General features: G+C 37.3%; 6 protein-coding genes across 11 annotated transcripts in view; 4 read left to right on the top strand and 2 right to left on the bottom strand.

Moving 5' to 3' along the window:
• The first annotated feature begins 1,473 nt into the window (after positions 1 to 1,473).
• Positions 1,474 to 1,945, top strand: LOC107097260 (polyubiquitin-like). The gene has a single exon (XM_015394340.1). It carries the CDS (start codon positions 1,474 to 1,476, stop codon positions 1,942 to 1,944), a length of 471 nt encoding a protein of 156 aa, XP_015249826.1. The 3' UTR covers position 1,945.
• A 2,032-nt stretch (positions 1,946 to 3,977) lies between these two features.
• Positions 3,978 to 4,549, top strand: LOC107097261 (polyubiquitin-like). The gene has a single exon (XM_015394341.1). The coding sequence runs from the start codon at positions 4,082 to 4,084 to the stop codon at positions 4,547 to 4,549; it is 468 nt and encodes a 155-aa protein (XP_015249827.1). The 5' UTR covers positions 3,978 to 4,081.
• A 305-nt stretch (positions 4,550 to 4,854) lies between these two features.
• pxmp2 (peroxisomal membrane protein 2) lies at positions 4,855 to 9,228 on the bottom strand. Its single transcript, XM_015394336.1, has 5 exons — positions 9,019 to 9,228; positions 8,571 to 8,696; positions 6,627 to 6,789; positions 5,214 to 5,333; positions 4,855 to 5,115 (listed from the first exon to the last, which is right to left on the bottom strand). The coding sequence occupies exons 1-5, from the start codon at positions 9,132 to 9,134 to the stop codon at positions 5,047 to 5,049; spliced, it is 594 nt and encodes a 197-aa protein (XP_015249822.1). The 5' UTR covers positions 9,135 to 9,228; the 3' UTR covers positions 4,855 to 5,046.
• A 1,597-nt stretch (positions 9,229 to 10,825) lies between these two features.
• On the bottom strand, positions 10,826 to 18,275 carry ung (uracil DNA glycosylase). Of its 2 annotated transcripts, XM_015394323.1 has the most exons (7): positions 18,041 to 18,275; positions 17,540 to 17,737; positions 17,368 to 17,463; positions 15,946 to 16,043; positions 11,598 to 11,686; positions 11,336 to 11,514; positions 10,829 to 11,246 (listed from the first exon to the last, which is right to left on the bottom strand). In XM_015394323.1, the coding sequence occupies exons 1-7, from the start codon at positions 18,137 to 18,139 to the stop codon at positions 11,106 to 11,108; spliced, it is 900 nt and encodes a 299-aa protein (XP_015249809.1). In that variant the 5' UTR covers positions 18,140 to 18,275; the 3' UTR covers positions 10,829 to 11,105. The 2 variants fall into 2 exon arrangements, with proteins under 2 accessions (XP_015249808.1, XP_015249809.1); XM_015394322.1 differs by lacking the exon at positions 18,041 to 18,275 and having other exon boundaries at positions 10,826 to 11,246; positions 17,540 to 17,995.
• alkbh2 (alkB homolog 2, alpha-ketoglutarate-dependent dioxygenase) lies at positions 17,644 to 22,511 on the top strand. Of its 3 annotated transcripts, none has more exons than XM_015394324.1 (4): positions 17,644 to 17,778; positions 21,187 to 21,471; positions 21,550 to 21,748; positions 21,820 to 22,192. In XM_015394324.1, exons 2-4 carry the CDS (start codon positions 21,213 to 21,215, stop codon positions 22,163 to 22,165), a joined length of 804 nt encoding a protein of 267 aa, XP_015249810.1. In that variant the 5' UTR covers positions 17,644 to 17,778; positions 21,187 to 21,212; the 3' UTR covers positions 22,166 to 22,192. The 3 variants fall into 3 exon arrangements, with proteins under 3 accessions (XP_015249810.1, XP_015249811.1, XP_015249813.1); XM_015394325.1 differs by lacking the exon at positions 17,644 to 17,778 and adding an exon at positions 18,258 to 18,362 and having other exon boundaries at positions 21,820 to 22,510; XM_015394327.1 differs by lacking the exon at positions 17,644 to 17,778 and adding an exon at positions 20,949 to 21,007 and having other exon boundaries at positions 21,820 to 22,511.
• Positions 22,512 to 23,294: 783 nt separating this feature from the next.
• The window catches only part of LOC107097263 (protein FAM222B-like), a 15,874-nt gene continuing 14,238 nt past the window's right edge, over positions 23,295 to 24,930 (top strand). For 2 of the 3 annotated variants that reach the window (XR_001481828.1, XM_015394343.1), the window contains exon 1: positions 23,295 to 23,441. The gene's annotated coding sequence lies outside the window, so the exon portion shown is untranslated. The remainder of the gene's footprint in view (positions 23,442 to 24,930) is intronic. The other variant, XM_015394344.1, reaches the window with a different exon arrangement.

The raw sequence follows: 24,930 nt of genomic DNA, 5'->3' as shown, positions 1-24,930 counted from the left end.
TCAAAAGGTCTGACCTGGGCTGTTGCTCAGTGATCTAAAGGCCGAGGATTTGCCAAGCAAATATCTTCTACTTGTGTTGGACTGTTTGTGTTTTTTTCTCCAGGAGTGATTAGTTTTTCTCCGTAATCACTTTTCCTCATTGATCATATTGGATGTTTTTCTCTTGAAAATCTGGTTTACTCTTGTTATGTTAGTCTGTTATCAATAGGGCTGTACATCTTAACGATTGTTTTAGTAATGAAATGAATTATTAGTTTTTTAATTATTTCATTTATCTAAATAATATGCCTAAAAAAATGCAAATGTAAAGTTTTAAAATGTGTATACTTTTGTTTAGGATTCAAATTACTTACCATATAAGTTGATTGTTATTTACATAAACAATTAAATAACAATGTCATTAATTTTATGAAATTCAGTGAGATGTACGTTCATTGATATAGCCATTTTTTTTTTAGTTAAAGAGGAAATTGTTGTTTGCTGTCTACCTGACATTGATATTTGTTTTGTATTGCAATTTCCCTATTAACAGAGGTGGGTAGGAACTAGTTACATTTACTCAGTTACATTAACTTGAGTAACAATTTAAAAAAAAATTACTTTTAGTAGTGTTACTGAGCCATACGTCTAACTGTTACTTGAACAATTATTTTGTAAAGTATCACTACTCCTACTTGAGTAAAATCTCTACTCTGCCCTCTGAGTAATTTGAACAATTCCAAGACAAGTTAAACAAGCAGTAAACAGCAGATGTTAACAGTGGGAATTTGTTACCCTGTCCTAGCATATTTACAGTTCTCATCGTAAGGATTGGTTTTGCCAGTATAGTTTCTAAACATTGAAGTGGATGTTAGAATCCAACAGTTACACTGAACTCAAGCAGCCTTTTTACCAAAATACTTTTTAAAAATTTTATTTAGGTAATTTCTTAAATTAATTGTTTTACTTAAGTAAAAAATAGTAAAATAGTGCTATTCTTCCTCAAGTACAATTTTTGGGCACTCTACCCACCTCTGTTTATAAATCGTACAAAATGGAATCTTAGAATTGTTTTTGTTTTGTTTTTTGCTTCAAGTAAAGTCTGATCTCACATTCTCTGATCACTCTGTTCCCTCCCACAGGTAAAAGGGAAACCACAGGTGTTCCACCTCACCTCTCTGCAGGTATATACAGCACGTCATGAAACTATGTAAATAAAAGCCATACCATGGCTTTTTAGGAGAATGGAAAATGAAACTTAAAGAAGAAAAAGGGAGGGAGGATGATGGACTGATTGGACAGTAGCTATATAAACAGCCTCGTTGGAGCAGCTTCATTAATGATCTTTGAGCACTTAAAGGAGACTTTATTCATTGGAAATTCATCTCAAGGTAAGTTCATCTCCCTTTTAACATCTTTATCATCTTCATTGTGAAAAATTACAGTTGACCTAAACTAAATACTTTCAAATCCATTTTTTAGATAAGTTTCATCATGGAAATATTCATCAGTTTGATGGGCGGGGAGCCCCAAATGCTGATAGTCAACCCCAGTCACACAGTGGGTGATTTGAAAAAGTGCATCGAAAATGAGATGGGGGTCCACGTTTCGGAGCAGAAGCTGAAATTCACTAATGACGATCTGAACGATGACTCCAGGACGCTGAGCTCCTACAGCATGCAGCCGGGCTCCCAGGTGTACCTGTTGATCACTGAGCCACCAACCCAGCCCTCTACCTTCCAGGTTTTCCTGAAAAATGAAAAGGGGATAATCAGCACCTATGATATCACAGAGAAGGAGACTGTGGAGAACTTCAAGAGGAGAGTGTATGAAAGAGAAGGGGTTCCTGCAAACCAGCAGAGGCTGATCCATGAAGGTCGAGAGATGCAGAGTGGAAAACTGACTGACTACAAAGTCAGGGAGCTGAGCACCATCTTCATGACTCTGCGTCTGAGAGGAGGCTGAGGACACAACATGAAAAACTTTCTAGGTTTTTTTGTGTGTGTTTGTAATTACATTTATCCTAAATTATTCTCAACTGTTGTTCCTTTTACATGTATTAATGAATAACAACACATGTAGCCTATTTAAAGAGTGTAATGTAATTGATTAACTAATTCCAATAATAAAAGCGGTCATGAGAAATGCCATGTCTCTTTAATATTGTATTTCTATCTTTCTTCTGATCAGGTTACGCTTAGAAACAAAAAAGTTATTCTTTTCCAATGTAATATTTGAAATTCTCTATTTTAAGGCCTTCCTGTGGATAATTGGAATAGAATTAGTTTTAAAATACATATATCATTTCGTCTTTACTTCATTCTTTGTGTGTAAAACCAACATTATAAATATGATTCTTTTTTAGAATCTATAATAAGGTAGCTGACTGTTCAGGGGCAGGGGGTTTCAGTGTATATAAAAAGAAAGTCTAGTGAAAGAAAAAAGTAAAAGGGAAAATGTGCACAATGTTTGCTTGTTTAAGTGAATCCTTGAGAATAATTTGAATCAAATTATGTCCTAGAATGAATCTATAATAGGCAGGCAGGTTGGTGCAAAGAAATCAACTAAGGAAGCAGTTGGCGGAAAATAGAACACAGTAATAATCTGTGTTAGTGATAATCTGGATCTAGAGTCCCGAGCAATATTCTATCCCTTGGGGTTAAAATGATCATGAGCAAAAGTTGCTCAACTGCACAGAGGGACCCTGGGAATAACCTGCAGGGAGCTGGGACCAAAGTAACAAAGGCTGCCATCAGTAACATACTACACTCAAATCCTGGATGTCCCCCTGCTTAAGCCAGTACATGTGCAGGCATGTCTGAAGTTTGTCAGAGAGGATACAGTATAGTACAGTATACAGAAAAGGATTGGGAGAATATTATATAGTTAAATGAAACACAAACAGAACTTTTTTGCACAAACTCAACGTATTTCAAGGTCCTGGAGTCAATCTCCAGACTTCAACCCATAGAAATTATGTGGAGTAGATTGAAAGTCCAGGTTGCCCAGTGACAGCCCCAAAAATTCACCCCTCTAGTGGAGAATGGCATAGAGGATGGAATAAATTCCAGCTTCAGTGTAAATAAACCTGGAGAAGCCTAACAAGAAATATCTGACCTCTGCCATTGCGATCAAAGGTTATCCTACATATTGAATAGAACATTACTTCTTAACCAAATGCTTACTTTCAACATAATTTACAAACTATTTATATAAAATCCCACAATTTTATTTCCTGGATTTTTTCCCCCATTGGTCCATAAAAGTAGAAATATAAACATATGAACATTTTTGACCTGTATTATCTTTGTAAGTAGGACAACTTAAACAATCAGCAACTGAATAAATACTTTTTTTAAATCTGTTTTGCATAAATTGAATAAATAGCATCCTCATTTGCAAACTGCATTTTGTTTTCTCTAATTATGGTTGTCTGTCAATATTTGTTTAGTCATCTGAAAGGTAAAAGTGGGTCAGTAAAAACAAAAATGAGGAACTAAAGGAATGCAAATATATATTTTTTGTTTACCGCGTTTATATTCCTAATATGAATTATGTTTTTGAGAACAGAGTTGTTCAAGTTTAAGAGGAAATAGTTGTTTAGCTCCTGTCTCCTATTGCGCATCACGTTTTCGTTTTCTGTTTTGCTTCAAACGAAATGTGACCTCACATCCTTATCAGATAAATTAACACCATGTGATTTGTTATGGAGCTGGTTTTGTTTTCCTCCTCCCATCGAGGTAAGCCCCAGCGAGCTGATGTACATTCTTTGCAGGCTTCTGTGGCACTTAAGGACAGGCGTTTCTGCAGACTCATGTGTGGAGACTGAAAACCGAAACTTAATGAGACAGAGCGGGGAAAACGAACCTTAAGTGAGGTGGGAGGGCACTGATGGGCTGGGCTCCTTTGTATATAAACACAGCTGTTCAAGCCTGAGGACAGATCAGCTGGATCAAAGCTTATTGCATGTTTGAAGGAGAATTAATTCATTACTGGATAATTGCAAGGTAAGTTTGTCTACATTTGAACCTGTTTATTACATTCCTTAAGAAAAATTACTTTAATAAATACTTTTAATATTAATTTTTAGATCAGTTTCATCATGGATATTGTCATCGTTATGCTGAACGGGACATCCCGCACGCTGAGAGTCAACCCAAATGACACAGTGGGTGATCTGAAGGAGCGCATCCAAAATGAGATGGGATGCCTCGTTTCGACGCAAAAGCTTGTCTTCACTAACGGCCAGAGCACCAATCTGAACGACGACTCCAGGACTCTGAGGTCCTACAACATGCAGTCGGGCTCCCAGGTGTCCCTGTTGATTACCCAGCCCTCTACCTTCCAGGTTTTCCTCCAAAATGAAAAGGGGAAAACCAGCACCTATGATATCACAGGGGATGAGACTGTGGAGAACTTCAAGAGGAGAGTGCAGGAAAGAGAAGGGGTTCCTGCAAACCAGTTCAGGCTGATCCATGAAGGTCGAGAGATGCAGGGTGGAAAACTGACTGACTACAATGTGAAGAAGCATAGCACCATCACCATGGCTTTGCGCCTGAGAGGAGGCTGAGGACACAACATGAAAACTTTCTAGTTTTTTGTTTTATTTTCATGTATCATGAAGAAAAATCATTCCATAAACATTTTGTCATCACACACACACACACACACACACACACACACACACACACACACACACACACACACACACACACACACACACACATTAAGGATAAAGATGTATTTTATAGTATTGTTTTAATGTATTAACTATTAATTATAATAATAAAAGTCACTCTTGACAAATGGCATGTCTCATTAGTATTTTATTCATTTGTTCAGATCAGCAGGTTATAAAAAAAAAAAAAAACTAATTTGTTTTTTGTAAAAATTACATTTTTTCAACACAGTCCTCTTTGAGTAAAGCATGAAATATCCTTTTAAATTGTACAATTTTAAAGCGATATAAATTAAACCATCAAACAAGAGATTTTATGTATAAACAAAGTCAGCCATATTAGGAAATAGGTCGAATCTTCTCAGTCGAAGCTTTGTCCAAACGAGCCCTCATTTCCTCACAGTGGCAAGGTAGGCATACCAGAATAAGGCAATCATGTTGGCGAACAGCACTCGAAACTGAAACAAACACACAGAGGGAGACGTGAAAAAACAAAGGAAGTTAGTGTGAGACCCATCCTGTCTCTAAGAGACAGGAAGTCAATGATAGAACGTACTTGAACAGGCACAAAGTTGATATTTATGAATGTGAAGGGGGTCCAAACTTTCCAGTTCATCTTCAGAGCTGTCCAGTAACTCCTCCTCATTTTCATCTCAAAATCTTCCCAACCTTTAGCCTATAAAAAATGTGTGAAAATGATAAAATAGTACTTAGTTGCTTAATGCTTAGTTATATTATAAACAATAGACACTGATTTTCTAATTGTACATATAAAAATAAGACTGGTGGTATTTAAAATTGATATTCATAGCATCATCCAAATGTTGAATTGAGTATATATCAAATTTGTAGCATAATTTTGCCCAGATATGAAATAAACTAATTATTTAGATGGTACTAATTTATGGATTGTTCCTGTATGATAAAACGTTGACAAACAGAACATTTAATATTTAGAGATTTAAAAACTCATCAATGTAAATATTCTCAAGCATTGATTTTTCCCTTGGATTTTAAGATGGGGAGAGGATGAGGCCTTCTGACAACTTTTTCATTTCCATTACCTATTTTTGAAGCTTCAGGTACTGACTGATATCAACGTAAATCATTCACTTTTAGCAGAAAATGCTTAATCAAGTGACATTACTCAAAACAAACAAAAATAACAGCTATGAGAACAACTGATCCATTTATTATTAACCAATGGTTAACATTAACTTTAAATAGAGATGAAGTGTTTCTATCAGTTTGCTAATATCTAAGATTTAAGATGCAGGTTGATGATCAATACTTGGTCAAATATTGAACTCTCTACTCTGCTACATTTCTAGGAAGCTGCAAGTTACTTGTTCCTTTTCACTCAGCTTAGATTTATAATCCTCTGTTATAGGAGTGAATTTGGACACCACTATTTTATAGATTGTCATCACATTCCACAAATGTGATAAGCTCAGAGCGGATATTATTTGCAGTGTATACCTTTTATGAAGGCATTAGTTATTGCTATGTGGCCAAGTTGTTGAGCAGGATGAGTTCTCAATGCAGAGTTGCAGTTTCTTAGTGGTAATAGATTCAACCTTAAACCTCTCTTCCAGAGCTAAAGTCTTTTTTTGGTTTGTTTTTTAATAAGAAATAATAATCAAAACAATTGTCCTTATCAGAAATGTACTGATATTAGAAAATTTGCATTTTTGGATTCTTAAGTACTTTTAAATGCATGTACTTTTGAATACCTAAGTATTTTTAAAAGTGAGCACTTCAATACTTTGAGTAGATGTTTGAATGAATAAGATTTGATTATGAGTATCAATACTTTTACTCAAGTCCTGCTGTTGAGTACTACGTCCTCCACTGCTAATATGTAGCAGCCAAGATAACCTGATCAGTTCTACACAGAACATACAGTAATTATATAGTATTGAAATCAGTATATCTGTAGTTTATGTGTGTTTTGTGTTGAAAATGGCACCTCCAGAATGTTCATCACAAGGTAGAAAATGAACAGGAAGCCTGGTGCAAAGATGAGTCGGTCCAGTAAGAGTCTTTTGACTATACAGTATGGGTCTGTGGTTGGCATCCACACCTCCATCAGCTGGTAAAAGAAATGGCTCACTGGACCAGTGATAATCAATCTAAAAGAGGCAGAAAAGGAGGAAAACAATAACACAAAAATAAATCTCTTGTTTTTTTCCACCAGTTAACTTTTTTCTCTATACAGCACATTGCAGAAAGCAATTATCGATGTCAAACTTTAAAGCGATTTGTAGGATTACAATCACACATTTTAATACATTTCATTGAGATTTTATGTGATAGGTCAGCAAAAAGTAGGTAGCACAACCAGAATGAAAGTAATATACAACAAATATGTTACAAAAAAATAAAAATCTAGCCCCTGGACTCTGCTACTCATGTATAAATTGCAATTCAGCTATTTACATTCCGTAGGTACTGTATCTAGCTGGTAAACAGTGTTCGAGTTTAATCCAATCATAAAGTTTGTCTGTGAAAGGCTGCAGCTTTTATTACAGAACCTCAATGGATAGTAGCGTCATGAGGAAAAAAGGGCAAAAGATGTGAAAGTTTGAAGCAAGGTTAGCTTATAAAACAATCCACCAGATTGTAAACATCTCACAGAGCACTGTTCAGTTGATCATGGAAAACCAGAATGGCCCAATTCAACCATAACATGGTTTCCTGCCTAAATTAACAGGCCAGACAAGAAGGGTATGAATGAGAGAAGCAGCCGACAGGCACATAGTAACTCTACAGTACCTAAAGAGAATGTATTACTGTATTAGCAATAAATGACTGAAAATTACTCTTTATAGAAGAGTGGCATGAGGTATAAAAAAAGAAAGCTGTAAGTCCTTTTCAAAGTTTGCTTAGCAAACACATACTGTAGATGAATGTGCTGTCATCAGATGAGAACAAAACTAACATTTTTGCTGTCCGTGCAGAATGCTATGTACGGTGGGGAGCTAATCCTGCATAAGTACACCATCTCCATTAAGAAACAAAGCAGTGGCAGCATGATGCTGTCGGTACACTTTTCTTCAGTGAGGACAGGGAAGCTATTCGGAGTCAGTGAGAAGATGAATATAGAGTTATGAAGAGGAATACTGGCATGGTTTGGATTACAACATTGTGAATTACACCATGCAGCATTGCATCTAGTTTGTGTTGGTAAATCCTACATAATCCTAAAAAATAAATTTTGGCTATAACATGTCTTTTTTTTTTTTTTTTTTTTTTTAAGGTATAGCAGTGGATCGCTCTGTGCTCTAATCATTGACATCTCTTAATCTTAAAGCAGAGTTTAACCCCATGTTAGGATAATTATCACTGAAGATGTGCGAGTTTATAACACCTTGGTATTGGCTGCCTGTTGCGCATCAGAACTGATGTTTTAATCTAATTAAGACAGTTCCTCTCCCTGGATATACAGTTATAATCTTCATTCTGTACGTGGCAAAGATTTGGAAATGGAATGAGAGCAGTGTCCTTCAGCTAAGAACGAAGTGTAATATTTTGACAAGGCTGCAGCCATGGATGTCTAATCACCTGCTAATGTGTATGATGTAAATATGATGATGTGGCAGACTGGAGATTTATAAAATTACTTTTTAACTGTTAATCGGGGCCACTTCCTGAGAGGTGAGCCCAGAGGTGAGCAGCTGCCTTCTGTAAACTAAGCAATTTCTCTGATCTGAGTAAGATTACAATTTCTATCAGAATCCGTTGTCATGTCTCCTGGTTATTTAATACATATAAGTTATGACGTTTATTTAAAGAGTTTGTCCTGAGTGATCTCTTTTCATGGAAAAGAACCATAAAGACAGAGCATCAGGGTGCATACATAGAGCCTATATTTAACACCCAATAATTTGGCTTTTTTTATTTTAAGTCTCACCCAAAAATGGCATATCGTGTGGCTCCAGCCACATCGATCTCATTGACTGGGCCTCCTCCACCTTTGGCCTTTTTTCTGGTTTCCAAATACTGTGAAAGCAGATTACCCAAAGCTGACAGGATCCCACTGGAAGTAAGAAAAGGCATACACATTAGACACTGCTGTAAATATGCAACCAAATACTTTTAAGGGAACAAAGTAAACCATAAATAAATCAGTTGGACTTCTGAGAGGGAGGTTTTCACGGCAGATGCTGATTGGCTGATAGCAGAAAACAGGTTGACAGTGATCAGTGCAAACAAGCAAACACAGATAAAATGCTTGGGAATACATTTTATAAAGCCACATAAAAAAGCAACAACATACTCTGATTAGAATATACTATTAAGTGGACGTTTAAACAGCTGGAAATAAAGACAACTGTCAGTTTAGGAGAAGAGAAACTGACCTGGTTACAGATTTAGTGAGGATCGGGTATTTTTTCAGGAGGATCAAATACTGCTGGAGCAGACGGAAATGAAAGGACCCATCTCGGACTGGCAGGCTCTGTACAGGCATTGTCATTCCTTAAAGTAATTGTGCATTACAACCACAGCAGCAGTCGCCCAAAAAGGGCAGCGACGTCTAGAAAGTTGTTCCTGTCTACGTCGTTACGTCAGCGCATAAACCACGCCCTGACGTTGAGGTAAAATCGGAAGTTAAAAAGTTTAACAGTACAATTTCTTTAACAAATCCTTTATATACCTATTTGTTTGGGTTTTACCTGTTTTTTTTCTTGTGTTTGTTTTTATGTAATGATGGGTTAATTAGCCGTCTTCGATACATTGCCAAACTGTATTGATGCTATCTTGACAATCTCACAGAATACTGACACCTGCTGGACTTTTAAAGACACTACAGGCAAATTATTTGATGACCTAGTAGTACAATGATATAATTTAAGTTATTGTAGGTTATATTGTATTATTTCATGTCTATGTTAAAATTGACAATATCTTTAAATTTTTTAGATGCAGCCAATAAGTAATATAAACATATAACGTGAACGTTTAGGGGAAAAAACGAGGATGCTTTCTGGACTAGGATTTTAAACATTTTAAAACAATAAGTACAGTAAAAACAGTAAATAAACTAAGAGTCAATTTGAAATTAACTTTAATTCAGATAATTTGGGCTTAACTGCGAGGAAAAGTATGAAGTATGTAAAAGTTGAAGTATCAACTTAACCTCTTTACTTAAGTAAAAGTGGAAAAGTATGTGCTCCAAAAACTACTTAAAAGTATAAAGTAACCTTAAAAAAAAAACAGCCAGATGCCACTATATGAATTGAAAGCTCAATTTTTTTTTGACTATTTCGAAAAATTCTTTGAGATAGTGCCAAGGATGAGGGAGGTCTTGTTGATCTCCGTCTCCATCTCCTGATACGCTCTCGCCTGTGTCCGACCTTTTAGACATTTCAACATGTTTTCTGAATCCGACATTGTAGCATGGCATAGACAATTCACGTGTGCAGTTTGAAGAACACTTGCTTGCTTCTGATGATTTCCTTTAGCTAACCAATGAGTGATCGCGTTATATGATTCATCCAATTACACTAGTTTTCACTAGATGTGGATGGCGCCAATGATCTGCATTGGATGGCGCACATAAGGTGAAATAAATATTGATGAACATTAAACTGAAGCCAAGAGTAACAAGCAACGTTTGTTTTAAAAATGTGAGGAGTAGAAAGTACAGATACTTGTGTGAAAATGTAATGAGTAGAAGTAGTAAGAAAAATAATTAATGAAGTATAGATACCTAAAAAGTGTACTTAAGTACAGTAACGAAGTATTTGTACTTCCTTACTTGACACCTCTGACAATGAGAAAATTTAGGCAGCTCCAAAATTCTTGATAATTTTAATGATAAACCGCCTGAGACCTTTTTTTTTTTTAAAGCAGATGCATCATTTTGTCATACATTTTTTAAAACAGTTTAGTGTGTAAAAACAAGTACTGTTTCTGTCTCATGAATTTCTTGAAATGACCCGCACACTGATGCGGTGTTTTGCTCTATAGGCTCGACGCATGCACCATTGCGTCGGTGTTGCTGGACCCATCACTATTTTTATGTATTTCTTATGAAGCAACTTATACATTCTAAACAAAACTATTTCTTTCAGGTATTTTGTTAAATTATTTTCCCCTAAAAATTGTTTAGTAAATATCTACTACTACAAAGATTTATGATCATAAATTAGAAATACATCCAGAAAGAAATAGAAAAACCTGTTTAATATATCAAGCATTACATAGAAACTTTAATCTACAAACTTAAAGAGCAGGAAGAAGAAAAATATTTACAAAAATGAAACAAATCAATGCAGATGAGCCAAACAAACATGAGGCTATGAAAACAGAACAATCTGCAGACATGGTCTGCTTCATAAAAACATGAACATAACATACTTGTGCTGAAAGAGCAACCAAAAGCTTATAGGTGTTTCTGGTCTGTAGTTAATCAACACGTGCTTTAGAAAAGCTGACAAAGAAGTCAGAGAGCCTTCCAGTCAATGGGAGACTTTCCTTGTTTTTCTAGCAAGTCATTTGCCTTTGAGAAATGCTTGCATCCAAAAAATCCTCGATGAGCAGACAGAGGAGAAGGATGCACAGCCTGAAGGACGTGGTGGCGCTTCTATAAAAGAAATAAGCAAATCTTCCTCAAATACTTAGCCCAGGTTAAATTGTTTGAAATGATTATAATGCATACATTAGCATACTCACTCTGTTAATGGAAGCCCCTTTTTTTTGCGCATATGATCCCCACAGCATGAAGACGACACCCTCCAGGTTGCTGCTGAGCCACTGCACCACAGCATCAGTGAAGTTCTCCCAGCCTTTATCTTTGTGGGAGTTGGCTTGGTGCGCTTTGACGGTCAGCACAGCGTTGAGCAAAAGCACACCTGGTGGGAAATTCAAAGTTCTAAAATAAAGAATCCTACGTCGCAGTTGAATCATTTAACAGATTACATATTTATAAAAGTACCCTGTTTAGCCCATCCTGTGAGGTCTCCATGACCTGGGTGCTGAAAGCCTTCGATGTCTGAAGCCAACTCTTTGTACATGTTTTCCAAACTGCAAACAAAAAGCATTAAAAAAATTAACATTAAAAATAGGATTGAAACGGCATCGACTCCATTGAAAATCTGACTCCAGGGCTGTCCTCCAAAGTTAGATTAACTCCTCCATCAGCCATGCTAAGGCAAAACTTAGCTTTCAGTATCTATTTGAATCTTAAACTTGGCAGCATATGAGATTCTTTTCAACATGGATGGGCAGGACAGGTTATGTTTGAGATTTCTACAAGGAAGAAAGTCATCTTATAACCTGTTGACTGATCTTATCGACCTACGAGTGATTGACAAGCAACTTTTTTTTTCCACATATCACATTATGGTCTAAATAAATTATTTTTTTAAATCATATTTCAACAATTTCTTGTGACAGCTGTAATTGATATTGCCAGGGGGAAAGAGAAAAGAAAAAAATCAGGAACCTATTAGGTTACTGAATACAGAAAAGTAACAGTCTCCTCAGAGCTAACCTGGTCTGGAGCTGTTGTTTAATAACCTCAGAGAGTCCTCTGTCTCCGCCCTACTTAGAGCCAATCATGTTGTTTATTTCCTATTTTAGTCAGGAGATTTTTGTTGTAGTTTTGTGCACACAATAAAAAGTCATTCACTAGGTTCATTAGACACATTAATTTTTAAAAACAAACATTGCAGGTTTTTTTGACAGTGTAAAAAAAAGCTCTGTGTTTTCACCTTTAAGTTCCCCCCCCGATTCTTTCCTTAGTAGAGATCACTTGGGAAACATTCTTTAAAAAACACTTCATAATGTATACGTATAACATGACAACAGATTTTGAATCTTATTCAGACCAGAGAATTTGCTTAGGGTTACAGAAGGAAGCACCAACCAGGCTCGTTTCTCATTGAAGTTGACTCCGAATCACAGTTAATGAAGCATTTTACACCACTGCAGTATGCCGCATCATCACATCATTACATGATACACGTTTGTAAATGAGGAGAGATCCACGGCTCCAGCCTTATCAAAAAATTACACTATGTTCTTAGATCAAGGACACCGCTCTCATTCCATTCCCAAATCTTTGCCCGGTGCATAGATGCAAGATGACTTTTTATCCTGACAGAGGAACTGTCCTAATCAGATAGAAAGCAATAGGCAGATGATATTAGGGTTTAACAGACTCAAACATCATGAATAAAAACAATCCTAACAACAAGGATCCTATTAAAGAATAGAATTAAATATTTATATGGAGAGGATTCTATCTCCCAGTTGACAGGATGAGATTAATTTGTTTTTTGTTTAATTAATATGATCAACATGCAATTTTTTTTTTATTACAGAACATGAAGAACTTGAAATTATTTTCAGATAACACATAAATAGATTAATTAATTCCACGGGGAAACAAGGAATTACCTTAGGGTTAATATTAGGATTAATTTAGTGATAACAACCTAATCAGCCTACTGGACAATCCAAAGCCATTCTATGGGACTGATTACCACTAATAACTAGGGGTGGAACGGTTCACAAAATCCACGATTCGGTTCGGTTCACTGTTTTGTGGTCACGGTTTTCGGTTCGGTATATGTTTATTGTTACACCGAAAAAAAAAATAATTATAAAAATTATAAAAATTAATGAAATTTTTTTTTATGACAATAATGAAAAAATAAAAAAAATGAATGAATTGTAATTATTTTTAATGATTCGCTGAAACCATGGATCATTTCCGCATGTTTTGCTGCTTTGAATTTAATCATCTCGTGCATGCCCTCTACGATCTCCAAGGAACTCAGAGCGGACGGGAAACACAGAAGAGGCTGTATGCTTTGCTTTGTGCAGGCGGTCTGGAGCGCAGCGGGGCGGAGCGGAGCACTGATGGAGTATGTGGGATTTCGGGGTTAGCATGACGTGTTGCTGTTAGCATAAACAAAACATGTTGCACAATGCTTGCACACTGTTGCACTTTTATCCACAACTTTCTTTCTGCCGTCATCGTAGGTCACTCTAAATGCAAAGTGGTCCCATACAGCAGACCTATAAAGTGCTGCTGGCGCGTCTTCCAACTCCTGTTCTTTCCCACTCGCCATACCCACACAATTCTCCACAACAACTGATTTTTTTCTGCTACACCCAGCTATGCTGCTTCGCTTCTTCTTCTTCTTGTTTACTACTGGTGGTTGGCTTTGGTCGCAGTACCGCCACCTTCTGCTCTGGAGTGTAAACGCTTCGCCTATGAGAAAAAGGAGCAGCGCATGAACCGAACGAAACACACGCGAACCGAACCGAACCGAACGGTTCGGACGGTTTTCATAAACCGTTCCATCCCTACTAATAACACCCATTTAATGGGATAACATCTGAAGCGACTGCAAACAGCCACTCAGTATTCACTGTTTAATGGACGACAGAACCAACATAAGGAGGAACCCCATGAGAGGATGCTCAGGTCCCACCTGTCTGATCGTTTTAGAAATTATCTCTAAATTATTTCACTCAAATAAATATATGGATGCTCTGCCATTCAAGCACTAAACTAGTTTTCTCTGTAATGTTATCGTGGTCAAAACAAGCTATGGAAAGCTGTTTTGATATGTGTTGGTTTGAAAAATGGCACTCTGGGTGTCTATAAATGAATTTAATATCTCCATATTACTATTGCTACTGGTCAGCATTTGTATTATTTTGACTATGAAGAAATGCATTTCAGATAAATACATATTCAGTCAAGCTGATAAATGTCAAAACTGCCACTTAAAATGTGTAAACATTTCTAGATACATAAAACTTAAGTCTTACAAGTACAATTTAGTTTAATTTACTTTCTGAAATTCAGTTTCTGCTGCAAAAATGTAATTTAGAACCTCTTTTATCATAGTTCCGAATAGGAATGTGATTTTGATCAGGAAGATTTCTATTTTAGGGATCTACAAATGGATCAAGAGAGAGGAGAGTGCTTTTAATAAATGTCAAAATGGATTGCTAAAGGTACTGCATAGAAAAGTATGCATTAACTCTAGCAGTAATATTCTCTTTTGCAGTTTTCCTCTACTTTGCAGCAGTTTTTCTCTGTTTTAAACACCCTCTGCATTTTTTTTTTAAATTCTGCATTAAAATCTGTAGTTCCAGGGGTGTGAAATTGACACTTCCTGCTGCCATGGTGACTCGTCTGATTGGGACTCCAATGATAATGGCTTTTCATACTTGTTGCGCACGTGGTTAACACTGAGTGTATTTACCTAGAGTTGATTGAACAATGTCTCAGAATGGGAACTAATAAGGTGATGACTTAAGAAGCTTGTTAATGGTTGAGATTTACAAAGAGAGGCACATTGAGTGCATTCTGCATCACTGTCAATATTAAACAATGTAAAATAAATTCCATACCAGACTTTGCTAGGATTATTCTACAGTTCTGTTCAGGCATGCCTTCAGCATGATCGTTTTTCTTACAACCAAGATGGTCTGGCTCTGCTTAAGGATGTTCAGTTCTGCCCTCTTCTAGGTGGAAAACACATTACAACACTGAAAGAAGTTTGGTCTAAGCAAGAGATATAGACTATTGAGCTGGATCTTTGTTTAATAATATCATACACAGCAATAAAGCAATCCAGTCACTTCACATCTTTGTTTACAATGCTGGTTACCTCATCACAGAGCAAACAGTGCATTTATATCCATGTTTTTATTTTTTTTTTAAAACAATGTTTATGTCAAGCCTGTCCTACAGGTATGAAATGTTTACCTGCTTTGACATACATTCATGGGTAATAATGTTAATCGGAAATCATCTGTGCTGAAGTCATAAAAACATCTAAAACCAGCAGGACAGTGGCCCTCATGGACTGACTTTTGGACAACCTTGTCTATTATGAGGTAATCAGGTGGGATTGATTTTAATCTAAGCCAATATTTGATAAACAATTGTTCACAAACAATTAAGTTCACTAACAAACCAAATTTAGAATAAATTATGGGATTTAAATTGGACCAGAGGTTGATGATGAAGTTTTATGCAACCATAGAGATGCTAGTTTGACCCCCAAATCCATCTCTCTCAGGCTTTTGTCCCTGGGGAAGACTTTTCACCTGCATTGCCTACAGATGGTGGCCAGAGGTTCGGATGGTGCTGTGTACAGCCTCCTTACTTCTGGGGCCCCAGGGCAGTTGTGGCTTGTCACTTTCAGTGTGTGTGATTGACTGAATGTAAAGTGATTTGAGTTTTTTTTAGGAGTTTCTGCTCCTTCAAAAAAACAAAAACAAAAAAAAAAGAAGAAAAAAAATAGACTTTGTACCTAGGAGGAGGGGAAACCGGTCTCTTCACACTGAAGCACAGACCGTGAGCTTGACCAGGACCATGATACGGATCTTGACCCAGAATGACAACTTTAACCTAAAATCAAAGACATGAGGGTCAAGTTCATTGCATTCATAACAATTAGTACAATTAAATAATTAATTATTTCTATACAGTTAAGCACTTATTATGCAAAACCCAAGTAGACACTGATTTGAAACAAGATTTAATTTGACCAACATACTTCCAAGAGCTGAGGTTCATCAGCAAAGAAAAACCTTTAAAATACAGTGGAATTATGCAGAAGCTTTGTCATCAGTTATCAGAGGGCCAACATAAACTATTGGCAATTCCTTTCTGACATCACATTTCTAATATAGGCATGACAAGCAGATTTTTCTACCCAAAATTAGTGTTTATCTAAATCTTTCGACAGATACCCATGTCATTTCCTATGGGCAAAAATAATAAACTTAAGGCTTAGACAAGACTTTATTGTCATTTTGTACACACGATGTATACAAAAACAAATTTTGTTTAGTAGAGCTGAAGATATTTTCATTTTTTAAAGTGCAGCAGTGATAAAAGGTAAGCAGTAGTAAAAGCATGTCTGTACAAAAGGTGTGTGTTTCTTCTTATTGAAAAGGCCAAAAAGTGTAAATATGATTTTTGTCATTTTCCCTTTTAAACTCTTTCATTATCCTCTAAGACTAGTGTCTTCAATGTTATCCAGGCTAAGGATCCCCAAACTGATGGCGAGATGGAGCTGGGACCCCCTAATTATATAGATTGTATGAAATTGTGTTATATCAAACTGGTCCTATAGTCACTCTATTACAGATTGAGTCATGTAACCAAAGTAATTTCTCCCTGGGATTACTAAAGTATTTCTGATTCTGATTCCTGGTTGATGGGACAGGTGTTATGAATGAAATGGTGCCCAGTTTGAAAGAGCTTCTGTGTGTCTCTGAATGTGTGCATTGACGACTGAAAGACATCTTCTGCCTCCATTTATCTGTTTACTACAGTGTTTTGAATTCATGTTAATGTGAATTTAAAGACATTTCCATTGAAATGTCTTTAAGGGGAAAAATTGCATGGAATAATAAAAAAAATAAAACTAAAAAAAGTCTAATGAACCAAAACTTTCGCGACCTCCATCCAGTACCTCCGCGGACCCCCTGTTGAAGACCTCCGATCTAGAGATCTATTTAGAAATCTTGGTCCCATGGCTGTAAAGAACAAACTTGATCTACCTCAAGCATGAATAAGTTGGGGTTTAACTTAAAGTAATTCTACAAATACATTTAGAATGTCTAAATCAACATTTTTGTTCCGCATTTAAATGACTTTACTATTGCTTGACATTATTTAATGTTCATGCAAAGCGTGAAGTAAAAGGAGCATGAGCTTCACTCACATCTCTAATGCTGCACATCTCGGTCCAGGTAAACACTTGATCAGCAGGTGGGTAAACTGTGCAGCGTTTCCTCTCTTCAGACACAAAATCCATCAGCTGTGGTAAAAAAATTAAAAAAACATTAAAACCCCAATGATAAACAGAAGCCGTGTGAAGAATCACATCCCCTCACCTTTTTAAAGTAAGGCTTTACAAACTCAGCTTGTAGCTCCTTCCTCCAGCTCTCCCCGAACCCTGGAGGCGTGTGAGCGGTAGCCAGCCTCTCCAGCGCCGCTCTCTTGTTGCGGGCGATCCTATCCAGCTGCTCCGGGGACAGAGGACACGGAGGCTGGCTCTCTGGCTCTGCTTCCACCGCAGCGCATTTTCGCTTCTTCCGGAGGATTTTGGTATATTGAGAAAAACACAGAGCCGGTGAGAATATTTTCTCTCGAAGAGAAGACGTTTGAAGCCGTGTTAGCACTCTCATTTCAAGCGAGCTGACGCGTTTGGCAACGTTCGACAACACAGCGGTGTTGAACGCCGCTCGGAGGGTTCTGCGCTTCTCGCGGGAAATATAAACAACAATGTAAAATACTAAATTAAAAGCAATGCGTGTTTTAATGGCAATGCGCATGATATAATGTTACCCGCCAATGTTAACTCAATAAATTTTAATGGAAGTAGTGATGCTCACCGGTTCTCTAGCGTCCTTCTCGGTTTCATTTACCTCCTTAGAAACCCTCTTTTTCGACACCGGCGAGAAAAACGAGTTGATAGTCTTCTGTCCAATCATTTTTGTTGCAAACACTTTGGCGGTTAGCTGCAGGAAACCTTAAGATATTAGTCTATCTAAAGAGCATAAGGCCACGAGTTAAACTTGCAGCACCAGAGCGATAGTTTGTAAGAATTCGCGCCTAAAACGTGACGAAAGGAGATTATTATAATGAGCTTGAGTAGTGTTCAAGACACAGAGCCAGTGTTTGCTAATATTACACAACCTTCGTAAGACTGTTTCGGTAACGACTGCATTTTTTTGTACATAACATGTTCAGTCGGTGATTTATTAACTTCAAAAAGCTAAACCAATGTTTGCATTTACTACAGTGGTGTAGTTTATGTGTTTTCTCCTCATATCTATGTGTTGCAGCTAAAAACATGAGTTAAGATTCGTTGTTTTCAGTTGTATGAAGGATGACGCACTGAACGTAGTTGTTAGAAAAGCAAGCTTATAGTTGAGTTTGTACAAGATCTTAATGTGAAAGTGTTAAGGAGTGTTGCAGAATTGCGGAAATTATAATGCTGGATATAAATTCGCTTAAAGGAGCGATAAACGATACTGACACCTATTTTTATTATTATTATTTTTTAATCATATAAACCCCCCTTTAAAAAGGGTTGTGAGGAAAAGGGTTGTGAGGAAAAGTGAGGACAATGAGGAAAAGCTAACTTCAAGGCGACACATGAAGATGATTCGGCTTCTTTTGGGTACTTTCAAGACTTTTTCTGGTTTGCTTCTTTAGCTGGTTTCCATGTTTGCGGGCTGCTTTTGGTGATCCTGCAAATTCTTATTAACCTGACAACAGCCAGATGCGGAGCGAGACATGCATCTGGCTGTTGTCAGGTTAAATTCTTATATGATTGGCTCGGGAACCAAAAAGTGAACATGGGCTACTCACACCTAGGTAGTTCTGCACCATGTCTAGGGTTGGGAATCGATATGATTTTCATGATTCCGATTCCCTGATCGATTCTGTGAAACAATTCGATTCCCTTATCAATTCTATGAAACAATTGGATTCCCTGATCGATTCTGTGAAACGATTCAATTTCCTTATCGATTCTGTGAAACGATTCAATTTCCTTATCAATTCTGTGAAACGGTTCAATTCCCTTCTCGATTCGGTGAAACGATTTGATTCTGTGAAACTGTTCGATTCCCTTATCGATTCTGTGAAATGATACGATTCCTGCCAAACGGTGCCATGGAATACACAGAACCGGTTCTGAACAAGAATCAGTTTTCGATTCCCGTCCATAACCATGTCTCTAGAGAAAAACCTGTTTACTTCCATGTAATACATAGTAGGGTTTTTTTTTTTTTGTCTTAACAAAATTGGTGATATTGGCAAGATTGCAACTTTTTCCACCTGAGGTTTGAGATTACAGCTCAACTAAGCAATGTTGGTAGTATGGCTAACATATTCTAAGGTTATGTTTAAATATTGTTAGGGGTATAGTTTAAATTTAGGATTTTATTTTTTATTTTATTTTAATTATAAATGTAGACTGAAATGAAAGGCTTATATAGTGATACATGTTGCAGCCATATTGCACAGCCCTATCAACAACTAGATATCACTACTGGCAAAAAGGATGAAGAAGATAACGGGAGGTAGTAGGGGGATGATAATGCGGCATTGGATTTTATTTGAATCTCTTATTTTATTGAAACACCACAATTGTGAAATTGTGAAGTAGCAGAATATTGACAGAGTTAGTTGCCTCTCAGCTACTGGTAACCACAGCTGTTGATGCTTCTAGAGCAGAGGTGTCTAAAGTGAGTCCTTAAAGGGCCATGTCCTGCAGATTTAGGAACTTTTCCTGCTCTAAACACAAGTGGAACAGATGGCCTGTTAATCAGGCATCAAAGAGGAGCACATGTTCTTAAGCAGAGAAACACCTAAAACATGGTTCCTCAATTTCAGTCCCCAAGGTCTGGTGTCCTGCACCTCTTGGGTGATACTTTGCTCCAACAAAACTTGAGCTCAATAACAGCTCATTTGCAGGACTCTGGAGATCTTCCCTCTATCAAATATACATCTAATTGTAGTCTGTAGCTCCTCTCACTTGCTTCTCTTCATTCAGCACTCATGGGCTCAGCAGTAAGTTTAGCATTTGGAGAAGAGGGTGAAAGACACCAGAGCCAACAATGCAGCAGAAGCTTCCTATTAAACCTGGTTTCCCTATATGGCAACAGAACTATAGGCTGATTTCTTTTTTACTTTAACGCATTAATGCAATAATTCATGCAAATGGAGGCCCAACCACATCAGGGCACATTTTGTGCAATACTTAGACATAGTTTTTACTAGCCTTACATAATGGATTAACATTTTTGGGAATCTTTTTTAATATCTAAAAATTGAATTTGGGGTTTTATTTAGAGGTAGGCTACATTCATAGACATTAACAGAATAACCTCCATGTGAAATGAATCTACTTCATAACTTGCCTAAATAAATGTTTAAATCGCAGTCAGTGTTTTTGTCATGCACCTGTATAAACATTTTTTGTTATTCATAAGTATAGAAGAAAGAAGTTTGATTTGTGTCACATCAAGGGGAAAAAAAATGTTTCTTATGGTTCTTTGTTTTATAAAAATCTGGGTATTTTCTAGCCAAAGAAGCGTATTGCTGATTGACCCTTATTGATAAATCTAAAAGCAAGAAGTTAGGAGTTATTAGTGGAGTTAATGGACAATTATTAGTGGGATTAGTGGAGCCATGGCATAGAGATTGGAATCCTGAGGTTCTGAGTTTCAGCCCCACTCCCACAGAATGCCACTCTGGGTCTCTGAGCAAGACCCTTAACCCCACACCGCTCCCCGAGCGCCCCCCAATGGCAGCCCACTGCTCTCCAAGGGGATGGGTTAAATAGAGAGGTAAATTTCTCCAATGTGAGATCAATAAAGTTCAATTATTTATTATTATTATTATTTAGAAATATTGAGCTATTTTAATCAAAATCAACATAATATCCATTTCCAAAGAGCAATGTACAGGCATATATTTTTTAAGTTTTTTGCTATTATAAAATATATATTTTTTTTTTACTATACAGGGAAAAGCTGTTCATCAGTGTCCCTAATGGAGCAGGTCCTTCGAGGACAGAATAAACGTCTGTGCAGCAATGATGTCCCGCGTAGAAGTCCTAGAAAAAGGACTAAGATGGAGGAGCATGAGAGCATGAAGGAGGAGGAGGACGCTTTTGAAGGGTTCCCGTATCCTATTCCTTGGCAAAAACTGGAAGCGGAAGGACTGGACTGTGATTATGCTTTACTCTTCACAAAGGAGGAGGCAGATAACCTTTTCAGACAGCTTGAGGAGGAGGTGGTGTACTCAACAGGTAGAGGTAACTTTCGTAATGGTACGGCTGTAATTTGCAGTATAGTGGTGTGATACCTGGTTGTTTTTGTTCTCACAGGAGAGGAATCAAAGGTCCAGATTTTCGGAAAGGTTTATGATATACCAAGAAAACAAGCGACCTATGGGAATGCTGGCCTTACTTACACTTATTCCGGGGTAAAGCGTCTAGCTTGCCCCTGGACTCCGACCTTGGAGTATATCCGAAACGCAGTCACAGATGCAACCGGCCAGAGTTTCAACTTTGTGTTGATCAATAGGTATAGTGGTCCTTTACAGCTAATCCAAAGGTTGGAGTTGAATGTACTGAGCCTCTCTGTCTCTCCACCAGGTACAAAGATGGACGAGATCACATGGGGGAGCATCGGGACGACGAGAAGGAGCTGGACCCCTCCTGTCCCATTGCCTCTGTCTCTTTAGGAGCAGCTAGAGACTTTATCTTTAGACACAGAGATGCTAGAGGGAAACAGAGCAGCCGACAAATTGATCCTGTGAAGCTGGAGCTTGCTCATGGAAGTCTGCTCCTCATGAACCCTCCGACAAATACCTACTGGTACCACAGCCTCCCTGTTCGGAAGAAGGTCCTCTCGCCTCGCATTAATCTCACCTTTAGACGAATCCTGGTGGACATCAAAAAAACAATAAAAAAGGAAAATAACAGCAAGGACCCAGGTTAGAGAGCTCATTCTGAAAAAAAAAAAAAATTCTGTCAAACTAAATAAAGACTTAAAAGAACTTTCAAACTTTTCTGGTAAATCTGTCCGACCCACAGTATATAGCCAGTGACATATAAAGCTGCGCATCTTGTTTAGTTCATCGATCTGTTTTTGTTGTAAATCTGTATATTTATATAATAATGGTAGAATCTGAGCATCACAAAAAGGTTTCTACTCCTTCTCTAATGACATCACAGAAGTAGGACTTTTTGAGTCTTTCCGTTCCTTTTATTCACCTCAATAAAATGCACATCTATCAGTGTTCCACTGGGGTCAGCTGACACACTTAAATCTTGTGCCTTTCTGTCAACAACCTAAATCTACACAAAGTTTTATGATTTTTTTATTACTTTTCAATTTGCATACTCCCACAGTACAGAGGATACATATACATATTTTATTACCCAGCTGTGGTTTTAATGTTTGTGTACAATTGTCAGTAAGAAATAAAAAATAGTGGCTGGAAAACATTGTTTATGAAAGCTCCTCCACAAGTAGATCAAACTAATTTGTAGTTTTTAAGGAATCATTTTTACCTTCAGTGCAATTACAGTATGCCACGACGTAATGCATTGATCTGAAAATCAACCTCAGACGCAACGCACACAGTGACGAGGGTTTGATCCGTCAGATGGAGTTAAATCACAAAGAATTCAATGTTGAATTGGGGCGGCAGCTAAATGCTGGGCGATGGGTAGCAGCCAAAACGTTGCAATTTCACATAATCCTGACGAGATCCGAAAAACTNTTAATGGAAAAAATGGAGGGGGACGAATATAACAAAAAAAGTTTAATCAACCAAAACTTTTGCGACCGCCATGCAGTACCTCCGAGGATAGGAATTTTGGGTTTTCATGAGCTGTATGTCAAAATCATCCGTATTAAGACAATAAAAGACCTTAAATATTTTAGTTAGTGATCAATTCATCTACTATATATGAATGTTCAAGTTTTATCATTACATTATAGAAAATGATGGACTTTATAACAATATGCTAATATTTTGAGAAGGACCTGTGGTGTAGACTTTACACTCCCGTCCTGTAGGTGGCGGTGAAGCGCCGTTAAGGTAGAAATGTGAGGCCAACAGAAGCAGGAGAGGAACAGATGTTGCTGTCGTAGCCAGACAGCGGCTCGGAGACGCAGCCAGCCGGGGGATGGTTTCTTCATTTTTACATTATTATCGATAAATCTCAACAAAATGAAGCTTCCTTACTCATGACCCGGTGAGGAGTGGGTATGTTCGTCTTTAACGCGTCTTCTGCGGCTCCTTGTGTTACAATGCTTCAGTTTTCAGAGCAGCTGGCCTGGTCACAACAAGCACAAAGAAGCCCCTTATTTATTGTCTTCCACTCGAGCGAACTTTTCAATCGACGACATTTGATAGATTCCTGATCCGAGTAGATGAGCAACGAGGCCCTGCTGACCCTGCCGTCCGTTTTTAGGAGTCCAATCTCGGGGTGTTAACGCTGGAGCGATGCTAATGTTAGCGGGGAGAGGATAAACACTGCTGGGCCAACGTTTGTGTGATCAGGCCCTGCTCTAAAAGCTGTTAAAGCTCCATTCAGAGAACATTTGATCTGCTATTTACTGTTACTGAAGCCTCAGGTTTATACCTATGATTTAAAATCCCATTTATGTCTGAATTAGTTTAGCTTTAGCTTCGATCTTATGATGTGAAGCTTTTTATGACATAAAACAATCAGGAAAGCTAATCTGTTTAACATGTTTCTACTCCTGCTGTAAATGGTCAAACTGAAACCTTCAGTTCTTCTGAAGGAGGAAAGCTGGAAGTGATTTAATGATGAATCACAGTCTGAGAATGAATGATGAATTACTGCTGTAGATCATTCTCCTCATCTATTGATCTGATTCCTGTGAACTTGGCTTAAGATGATTTCATTGTGTGAATAATTGGTGTTATTTGATGAATCCAATACAGACAGAGGTTATCAAACTGTCATGTCTGCAACATGACTCATGGACTTCATGAGCAAACACGCCTCTCTTATGGTCAATTTAAATGAATAAATTCTGTGCATCAGGATATAATAAAGATCGAGTTTTATCATGAATTGAATTTAATTAGGTTGACTATCATAATCTGGGATTTGAGATTATGGCAGATGTTCAAAGTCTCATATAAGGCTGTTAGAATAGAATAGAATCTGTTAATGGAGCTTTTTTTTTATGTCTATTCAGGATTACAGTAATGTGCTTTAGTTTTGGGTTATTGGTAGAGCTGTCATGATACTAAAACCTAGGAAAATATTCTATACCATTTTTCAATAGCATGGGAATGAAAAGTGCCAAACAATCAACTGCATGAAAAAAATGTATTAAGATGAAAGATGAACCCTTTTTAACACATATTACCTGCTTTTTCAACAGAATCAGAGATTCTATTAAGTATGCAGATAAATGTAACACTAGTAACCCAAATATAACACGTCTCTCTCTCTCTATAGATAGATATAGATAGATGGATATAGAGATATATATATATTTATAGAGATGGATATATATATATCTATTTATATACATATATATATACCGTAAATTCTCTAATATTGGCCTGTATTCCAACAGCGGCCGGGACTCTAACATTGGCCGGTCTCGCTGTCAGAGGAGGTAAATAATGGCCGGTCTCTAATACAGGCCGGGGCTATAAACGTTTTTTCTGGGCATACCTCAACATTATACTTGTGGTAGTAAGTAACATACAA

This window comes from Cyprinodon variegatus, unplaced genomic scaffold (genome assembly GCF_000732505.1).
Source record: "Cyprinodon variegatus isolate N-32 unplaced genomic scaffold, C_variegatus-1.0 Scaffold681, whole genome shotgun sequence".
Taxonomy (NCBI): Eukaryota; Metazoa; Chordata; class Actinopteri; order Cyprinodontiformes; family Cyprinodontidae; genus Cyprinodon; species Cyprinodon variegatus.
Note: the sequence above shows the minus strand (reverse complement) of the source record. Positions and strands in the feature narration are given on the sequence as shown.